Source organism: Artemia franciscana, chromosome 15, assembly GCF_032884065.1.
Source record: "Artemia franciscana chromosome 15, ASM3288406v1, whole genome shotgun sequence".
Taxonomy (NCBI): Eukaryota; Metazoa; Arthropoda; class Branchiopoda; order Anostraca; family Artemiidae; genus Artemia; species Artemia franciscana.
Genome location: NC_088877.1, coordinates 27,528,464 through 27,539,198, shown reverse-complemented (window position 1 = coordinate 27,539,198; position 10,735 = coordinate 27,528,464). Strand labels below are relative to the sequence as shown.

The 10,735-nt window shown below is 35.6% G+C and overlaps 1 protein-coding gene across 1 annotated transcript in view; it reads left to right on the top strand.

Annotated features, from left to right (window-relative positions):
* Positions 1–5,269: 5,269 nt before the first annotated feature.
* LOC136036622 (uncharacterized) overlaps positions 5,270–10,735 on the top strand; it is a 34,296-nt gene continuing 28,830 nt past the window's right edge. The window contains exon 1 of the mRNA XM_065718926.1: positions 5,270–5,338. Within this exon, the coding sequence (XP_065574998.1) occupies positions 5,329–5,338 (10 nt within the window). The 5' untranslated portion in view covers positions 5,270–5,328. The remainder of the gene's footprint in view (positions 5,339–10,735) is intronic.

The window sequence follows — 10,735 nt, the reverse complement described above, 5'->3', positions numbered from 1 at the left end:
GTAATTGGCGACTCATTAGCAGTTGTGCAGGGGCGGCGTGGTTGTCTATGGGTGTATTTCTGTATTCCAGTAGACCCAGATACGGGTCATCTCCGCCTTCACTTGCCTTGGTGAAGATGTCCTTGCAAGTGTGGACAGCCTTTTCTACCAGTCCATTGGACTGCGGGTAGATAGGGCTGGAGGTCTTGTGCCTTATGCCCCATTCTGTGATGAACCGTTCAAACTCTGCAGATAAGTATTGTGTTCCGTTGTCTGAAATGATGGTGTGGGGGATCCCATGTCGAGCAAAATGTGCTTTTAGTTTACTGATGACTTCTTTGGATGTCACGTTTTTCAACAGGTCGACTTCAAAGAAGCGGCTGTGGTTAGGGCTCACTCTATTTTGTTATTTTCATCTTTTTGCCCATGCACTTTTTAAGGCTCTTCTTTTTATATGTTCGGGGGTCGTAATTCCTACTAATCGCTTATTGTGTTCCTCAAGGGTTGAACCAAAAACCAGGATCATCAATGATGACAGCAAACCCGTCTAATCCCTCGAGAGCCTCTTCCATTCTTCTTTGGAATTCATCCTGGGCAGAGATGATGCCAAACGGCATCCGTTTAAAACGGTATCTGCCAAAGATGGTATTGAATGTTGTTAAGTCTGCAGATTCATCATCCAAGACTAGCGACCAATACCCCGACCTTGCATCCAATTTGCTCAAGTATTTTACCCTATGGAGTTTGGATGTTATGTCTTCCAGGGAGGGAATAGGGTAGAATGGTCTTCTGATTGACTTGTTCAAATCTACAGGGTCAATGCAAATTCTTAAACTGCCATCCTTTTTTTCTACGGCGACCATCAAATTCACCCAGTCAGTTGGTTTAGAGACTTTTCCAATTATTCCTTGTTCTTCCATCCGTTTAAGTTCTGCTTCTAACTTTCCTCGAAATGATGAGGGAATTCTTCTTACTGGGTATGCTGTAGGGACTGCATCGTCCTTCAGATACAGATGGCACCCTCCGTCCAATTTTCCTATTCCTTGGAAGACATCATTGTAGCTACTGATTATGTCATCCGTTTTTGTCTTGTCGATTGCATGAATGTCCTTGCATGTGCTTTTCTCAACTTTACTGACATTCAGTACGAGTTTTACAATATTCAGGTCAATGCTTGACCGGAATCCGAGAATTGGCACTGAATCCGTTTCGACAATAAGGAATCGTAGGGTTTCAGCCTTGCTTGATTTGTGCTTGCAGCTCAGCTCACATACACCTCTAACAGGAATTTTGGATCCACAGTAGCTTGTGAGTTTCTGAGAACTTTGTTTCAGTGATGGCGGATGTGGTAAGGCGTCAAAATACTTGGCAGGTAGAATGTTAGCTTGTGCCCCTGTATCAACCTTGAATTTGACAGGTAAGGAGTGGTTCACCTCCAGTGTAATAAGGGCTTCATCTCTGCTCTTATTGGTGTTGTTCTCTATGGCATATAAGAAGACATCCTCATCTTCGTCACTATTGTCGGCTGGGCTCTCCTTGTATTCAATCACAGCATTCACTGATTTGTTGCTTTTGCACACACGTGCAAAATGATTTGGCTTTTTGCACTTTGCACAGATTTTTCCCTTTGCAGGACAAGTTTGGCTAGGTGAGTATACTCCTCCACAGAAATAGCATTCCTTTGTTTTTCTAGATGACACATATGCATCTTCGTATTTTCTGACTGGATATTTTTACTTCTGGACAGCATCAATTTCTTTCTTGATTTGTTGGGGTTCTTGTGCTTCAAATGTTCTTAGCTTGTGCCTGGGTTGTTTGGTAAGAACGGCGTTTGTCAACAGCTAGTGCCAAAGTTAGGGTATCACCTTCCAGAAGAAGTCTTTCTCTAATTTTCGGGTCTCTGATGCCACTAACTATTTTGTCCCGAACCATTTCATCAGAGCTATCATAGTTGCAAGCCTTCACCAGGATTTTCAGTTCTGTGATGTATTTCTCTACACTTTCTCCTTCACACTTGTCACGTTTCTGGAATATATATCGAGCAAATACACTGTTGGTGACTGGTGCAGCATATTCGCGGAATTTCTGCAGGTAAGTTTCTACATTGTTTGTTTCTGCAGCAGTGAGTGGGAAGGTGTTGAATACCTGGCGTCCTTTTTCTCCTGCCCAGATGAGAAGGTAAGCACATTTGCTTTCTGCCGTCTTTCCAGACAGGGGTCCCAGAAACATCAGTTTGGCATGCTCTTCAAAGCGTTTCCATTCATCGCCGAGGGAAGCTGAATCCCAATCAATACTTGGTGGCTTTGCTTCCATCTTCTGACACCATGTAGCGTTTTACCAATTATATGATTTATTTAAACCCAGGCATCTAGAACAAAAGTCATTATATAGCAACAGCAAGCAGTTAATATCAAATAAGCAAAAGCAAAGCAAGCAGGCATATCATTATTTAACATGCATAATATTACACTGTTCATTTATTTAGTTGAATAGGACATTAAAAAGAAAGAGGGTTAATTTGACAGCTGGGTAGTAAGTTTAAATTTTGTTTTTCTTTCGCTATTCTTATTTTGTTTAAATGTCTCAATATATAAGGGATTTAAATTTGAGGAGGGGGGGGGGAGAATTGTCCTGTTATGAAAGAAGTGCACTTTACATGACCATTATAAAATTAAATTGTGGTATCTGTGCAGGCAGAGTGAGTTTTGAGCGTCTGTACTCCTTTTGTAGAAAATTGCATAAAGACACGTCTACATCTGTTATAATCTGCGGAAGCAATAAATTTTTCTGTAATTTTGGTTTGAATTTGATTTTTCCTATAATTAAATGCATAATACTTAAATATATTATTCATTAAATAAATTGATCTTTTTACCAAGAATCCCTTTAGTTTAAAATTTACCGATCTTTCGGCGTTTGCCCCCCCCCCCCTATGGAAAATTTTCTCACGGCGAACTTTTGTGAATAGCTGCTTGTTTGGCAAATATACTAGTTTGCTTTGAGTACATTAAGTTCAAGCACTTTAATGAATATGAGTAATTGCGAATGAGACTTCTGCATAGGGGGTATTTTATATATGAATCAGAGAAAAGGGGTTGTTAATCCCAACAATACAGAAGTGCAACTTTAAATTTTTTCCTATAGAAAAACAACATCAATAGCTTGATCTTCAATCAATCAATGATACATGAGGAATAATATTTTATTTTGATGCATTTGCTGTGGCAATCGAAGAGAAGTTGGAGGCCATCAAGAGCTACATATATTTTCTTAAACAATAATAAAGCTAATAAACCAAATTTTTGATTATATCTTCAAAGCTGAATTATTTTACTCCCAGCTCTTTTTAAAGCTACAAGAATTGTAGTTGTAAACAACTACAGTGTTTACAACTACATGTAAATGCTACCTCAAAGGATTAAACAGAAAAACTTAGGAGGATACGACAATCTAAGTAGGACAACTCATATGTGCAAATATGAGTATATACAGGCAGAAGTTCAAACTTGTATTTAGCAACCATAGGAAAAATCACGAGAATCCTGTGACTTTAAAAGAAGGATGGGCATTAATATACCATATTCTCACGTTCTGTGCATGATTGCTTATGCTTATTACTGTCAGTAGTGAAGTTTTTCATTAAGGAAGCAGAATCAAAACGGAAAATTCCATGTAGGCTCTAACTGATGTATATAAGTTAATAATTAAGACAAGCAATGAAACGAGTTACAAAATGATGTAAGAAATGAAGTATCTTAGTCTCTTGTAAGTATAGTGTTTGAATAACAAATTGTAGAATTTAAGTCCCATAACACTCTATAGAACAATCAAGATTAAAATAGAACTGACGCACAATGGACAGTATGAAATTCTAAAAATAGGCAAGTTAAAACAATAATATATTTGTGTACACTCTCTTACTATGTAGAAAATTATTTTATACACTAGAAGCACGAGGGAATAATTTTTTTCTGATAAGTAGGAAGATCATTCTTGCGCAAATAAATGTCAAATTTGGATTCAGGATACAATTCTGACTATTGAAGTAAGTTTGAAACTTACCCTCCTCCCCACATAAGGGGGCAAAGACATACCACCAAAAGCTACTATTATTTTCGGAAAGTGCATAAGAAAAGGCATCGAGGGTATTTTCACTTTATTCATGGGTCAATAATATGAACTGCTCAGTATTTACCATTTTTCATTGACATTTTCAATTGGCTCCAATATTTTTGGCCCTGGATTGATTTCTGAAAGTGTCATTCACCTAACTGCTTTCCGATATAGCAAGATGTGTCTAAACTACAACTTTAGGTTTAACAATTCAGTGAATCAAGCCAAACCCTTAGAGGACGCTGGAGTTTTTTCATGGAATAAATCATTTAAAAGCTAGTTAGTTTTATGTATAATGTTTCTGATTATGTTCATTTTTACCTTTATCGTGTATATACTTAGGAAGAACCATATACAATTTTAAAATGCTTGTGGGTACTTTTATGAAATTATACCACAAATTCTCGGACCTATGGCTGGTAAGATATTATTTCTATTTTAGAAAAACAGACTATCACAAGCAGAGATGGTTATTCGTGCTTTAAATTGGGGCATAGGCTTAATGTCTTTGGAGAATTTTATCAGTTTGAGAGTAGACTTTAAAAGGGTTTGTTTTGGTTGTTGTTTCTCCATCGTCTTACTGCATGTTGCATCCTCACGTATCCGTTTCCAAGAAGAATGGTTGCGCTCAATAGTTTTTAACTTCCTTCTGCAAAATTTGACAATGAATCTTCCACATTATCACTTGTTATTTATACTTTGATCTACTTCTTCGTAAGTGGTTGAAAACACCAGAAAGACGCATGGGGGTTGGCCCAGGCAGAGATAACAGAGATCATACTGGCTAGCTGTTCCATCCTTTGCTATCAAATAATTTAACCTGAATTTTTAATTTGCTTAATACTTTTCTCTCATCATTTCATAAAAGAGTGCAAAGAGCAAATAGTAAGCGAAAAGATTGCAAATGGTGTCCGTGGAGTGAAAGAAGTGTAATGAAAAAAGGAGTACATTCCACGCGCGAGGTCTGCAAGATGGCAAACCTGCCTTCCATACCTGTATTTCTTTTTTTCCCTCTTAATGAACCTTGGTAGAAATTTAAAAGATCCAGTTTAAATTACTGTAAGTAAATATTTACACGGAATGCTACTGTGAAAGTTGCTATGAAAATATTTAATTTTCTCGTCATATTTTGGTCCCGAGCTTCTGATCTCTTTCCAAAACATTAACTTAGAGCAAATGGACCAGTCTGAATTTTTCTTGTCGGAAAACGTTGCTAAATTTTGCCAATTTTTTGCTATGTTAAAAGGTAGAGCCTTTCCTCTCTTTTTTGTTTTTTTGTGTGTTAAAGATCCACAATGATATTTTTACTATTATCAAGGTTTAATTATTATTATCGAGATTTAACTATTATCATCAAGATTTTGCTATAATCAGGAAAATTTCTGGTTAAAAAAAGAAGATAAAGAATACGGCACTGGACTTTATAGTTCCTACCTGTGGTGCTGATTTTCGTCTCATGACTCATCAACCAGGAAGTGCAAAAGGGCCTAGGGGCCAGCCATCCTATGCTTTAGCGCAACCTTCCTTTTTACCTTCCCCAGGCTTCTGTAGGTACCCATTTAGAGCTGGGTCAATTCTGGCTCAGCTTGCAGAGTTGTGCCACTGACCCCCGTTCCAAACCAAATATCTAGTGGCACTAAGACTCGAACCCCTGTCCTCAGGGACTAAGGATTTTAAGTCTAGCGTCTAACCACTCGCAAACGCGAAGGCTAAATGTTAGTATTAGTAAATTTTCATTGTGAATAGGCCTTAACAATGTTGTTTTAGTCACGCGTATGTTAAAATAAAATCGCCTTAAGGATTTCTGGACAAACATACCTGCACTTTCGTTGTTCATCGTCAATATGTAATTCAGATGGATTTTATTATCCTACTCGTGATAAGGAATATAGTCAGCATTTTATATGCTATTAAAAAAAAGATTGGCGGCTCTAAAATGTTTTCTGGATCAAATCTTGAATTAGTTTTTTGATTTAGTTTTAGAGGTGATTCTATAAGGGAAATTATCCAAGGTAAAAGAAATACGACTTTATTTCGGAATTTAGCTTGGATGTAGAACAAAGCCCAATTCCAGTGAAAAGCCTTGAATCTTTAAAGATGTTTGGTCTGAGCAACATCAACGGTGTTGAGGACGATTTTGCCGCTGACAGCATTTCCGCTTCATACAGTTGCACGGTGCTGAGTAGTATACGGTTGGGTGCAGTTCTTGAAGCTTTTCAACAGTTCATCTGAAGACTAAATAACATTTATAAAAAATTGGCCTGAATTTATTTCAGATGGCTTTTAGGTGCCTCTCCCCAGAAACAGAAAGACCAACCGACCCTTCCCTCTAATAGCTGATACGCAAGTTTCTAACTAATCTAAAGCAAAATCTTTGGGGATCTGACGAGGGTGCCTACTAATGAAAATCCTGAAGGATGAATGTGATAAGGGTGCCAATGATTGACAAAATTGATAAATTTATTTTTGAAAAGAGAGGAAAAAAGAAACGAGGGCGTCAGAAAGATCTTGGGGGCCCAGGGTCCCCCCAACCCCCTTGATCCACCACTGCTCTGAAGTGTTTTATATAGGCAGAAACAAAGTAGCTTATTTAAAAATATATATAAATATGGCACAGTGATTCCATAGATCAGAAGCTAATAAACAATGTGACACGGACATCTTGTCTATTTAGTTGAAATTGTAGCTGTAGTCGCAAAATTCTGTGTTTTCGAAAAACGGTATCTTTCTAATGTAGATCCGAAGCAAATTTTACAGATATATTGCGTAGAATTCCTATAACTAAATCTCCGTGATGCCAAAATTGTCATCATTCCTTGAAACTTGGACGGTACATGGTCTAAAAACAAGAAAAAAAAAAAAATCAGCCGAAAATATACATGGTAGACTTTAATCACAAAAGCTTTGTTGTTTTTTTTAAATGATTTTAAAAAGACCACCAGATTTCAAATAATTTTTCAATCATCCTGAGCTTGGCTTTATTTTCTTTCCTCCTTTTTTATTTCTGAAAAATAAAGAAGAAAAAGAAAACTAAAAAAATGAAAAAAAATAAAAAAGGTAAAAAACTAAAAAAAAAACTAAAAAGAAAAAAACTAAATAAGAAAAAACTAAAAAAAGAAAAAACCTAAAAAGAAAAAACTAAAACAAAATAAAAAAGAAAAAAACTGAAAAAGAAAAAAAATGAAAAAAAATTTAAAGGAGAAAAAACTGAAAAATAAGGAACAAAAAGAAAACTAAAAAAGAAGAAAAAAACTAAAAAGAGGAAAAAAATAAAAAAAATATATTAAGAAACAAAGACAAAAACTAGAAAAAAAACTAAAAAAGAAGAAAAAAATAAAAACTAAAACAAATTAATAAAAATAAGAAACTAAAAAAAGAAAAACCAAAAAAGAAAAAAACTAAGAAAGAAACTATATCTATATATATAAAAATAAGTTGTCTGTCTGTGTGTCTGTCTGTGGATCAGGTGACGTCATGTTTCTGTGTCGGCTGACGTCATGAAGTTAGTTGTCGTCATTTTTGCTATGACGGTGACGTCATTAAAGATATTTAAGACATATATGTTCACGTAGAAATCTATTAATGTTTAAGTTTAAAATGACTGATGAACTTACAATGGCAAAAGCCGATGAAGATGCTCAAAGAGTCTATGCCAAAAAACTTGCTGCTGATAGAGAAAGTCAGAAAAGAAAGCGTGCCGAGGAATCAAAAGAACAGCAAGGAAACAGGCTTGAGGCTAAAGAACGCAAAACCGCGCAGTTAGATGAAGATCCACCTGGACAGCGAGAGTCAAAACATATCAAAACTGAAAATGATAGCGATCATGATTGGGTTTGGGATTTTGACTTGGATAAGGTCATCAATGCCTACCAGATTTTAGTTAAAAAAACAAAGGTTCGGCGATATGTATTTCATAGTGAAGCTGAAAAATAAAGAAGAAAAAGAAAACTGAAAAAAGAAAAAATATAAAAAACTAAAAAATACTAAAAAGAAAAAACACTCAAAGAGAAATTACAGACCGGGACACAAATGACGACCGGGACAGAGGGAATATAAATAACGACCAGGACACTCAAAGAGAAATTACAGACTGGGATACCGGGACACAAATGACGACCGGGTCACAGGGAATATAAATGACGACCAGGACACAGGTATTTAAGAAGATCGTTCAAAGACAAATTTTTAATTGTAAGAAGACCGTTGAAAGAGAAATTTCTAATTGTAAAATGACTGAAGAACCTACAATGGCAACGGTACCACCATCGAAGTAGATAACCAGTGGGTTGTTCCATATTCCCCATTAATGCGAAACGTCAACCCCAAGTCAAATTCGTGCATTGTTTGGCATCATTTTAACAACTTGCTCTCCATCAGTTCCTACAGAGTTATGGGAAAAATATAAGTCAAAAATGTCCGAAGATATACTCCATCGAAAACAGTTAGAGACGTCAGATATGACTTTTGATTTTACATCAGAAATTTATAACTACAATTTAGTTATTATAGAAGATTTGTGCGTACATATGGCAAACAAACCTCTTCAGGATTTGGGAATGCCTTCACCTAACCGTATCGCTGCTGTTTCGACATGTGTAGAATTGGATCGTGAAAAAAGTCACAGTACGAATGATCTATTGTCGTATGTACAAAATAACATTTCCAAGTTAACATCGGAACAAAAAGACATTTATGATACGATAGACTAAATTTCAGGACGTATACAACTACCTGCTGATTTCTGTAATTTAGTGACGTCCAAAAATGAATTGATTGAAAAAGTATTTCCGAATATTCTAAAAAATTATAAAAATAATAAATGGCTAAGTGAAAGAGCGATTCTCGCACCCAAAAATATAGACGTCCGCGAAATCAACAATATTGTTTTGACCAAGATTCGAGACCAGGCAGTCCTTTACAAGTCAGTCGACACAGTTTTGGAACCAAATGAAGCGGTTAATTATCCATCTGAACTTTTAAATTCCATAGACCTTTCAGGGTTTCCACCACACGTGCTACAACTAAAAATAGGCGTACCAATAATACTTTTAAGAAATATCAACCCACCAAAGCTTTGCAATGGCACGCGACTTGCCGTAAAAAAAAACAATGGAAAACCTAATAGAGGCCACAATCTTGACAGGGCCTTTTGAGAGTGAGGCTGTTCTTATTCCTCGCATTCCCATGATTCCAACGGATCTGCCTTTTTAATTTAAAAGATTGCAATTCCCAATTCGATTAGCATTTGCAATCACCATTAACAAAGCTCAAGGTCAATCATTATAAAAATGTGGTATAGATCTTAATACTGATTGTTTTTTCCCATGGACAATTGTGCGTTGCATGATCGAGGGTCGGTAAACCTGACAATCTATTTATATGCAGCGACAATTGGACAGCGAAAAATGTTGTATATTCGCAAGTTTTACGCAGTTAATTTGTATTGTATCTACCTATCTATCTATCTATATAAAAACGAGTTGTGTGTATGCATGTTTGTTTGTTTGTAAAAAGAGCGTTTGCATATGACGTCATTATTAGTACATACGGCTTTGTATATGCACAGACAATGGGAAAGCCAAGAATGTTGTATATTCGCAATTTTTACGTAGTTTAACTCCTGCAGACGAAATGAATGCTTGCCTGAAAAATTCTAATTTATGGGCACACGTAAAAATATTAAAATTAACTAGAAATATGCGTGTCCGATTGCAAAACGATGACTCTGGTCAAACATTTTCAGATCAATTGCTGGCAATTGGAAACGGAAAGCTCCCAGTAGTGGGAAAGCCAAAAATGTTGTATATTCGCAATTTTTACGTAGTTTGAAACACATTTATAAATCTATCTATATTCACAGGTGGGACACAGCGACACAACTACAATGGTGCGTAACTAATATGGCGCGTAACGACTTACGCGCGCGGGGGGGCTTGGGGGGCGCGAAGCGCCCCACCAACTAGGTGTTGGGGTGGCGCAAAGCGCCACCCCAACAGCAAGTATATATATATATATATATATATATATATATATATATATATATATATATACATATATATATATATATATATATATATATATATATATATATATATATATATATATATATATATATATATTATATATATATATATATATATATATATATATAAATATATATATATATATATATATATATATATATATATATATATATATATATATATATATATATATATATATATATATATATATATATATATATACTAGCTGTTGGGGTGGCGCTTCGCGCCACCCCAACACCTAGTTGGTGGGGGCGCTTCGCGCCCCCCCCAAGCCCCCCCGCGCGCGTAAGTCGTTACGCGCCATAATAGTTACGCGCCATTGTAGTTGTGTCCCTATGTCCCACCTGTGAATATAGATATATATATATATATATATATATATATATATATATATATATATATATATCTATATATATATATATATATATATATATATATATATATATATATATATATATATATATATATATGGTTTTAACTACGTAAAACTTGCGAATATACAACATTCTTTGCTGTCCCATTGTCTTTGCATATAAATAGATTGTCAGGTTTACCGACTCTTGAACATGCAACATATAATGGTCCATGGGAAAACAATC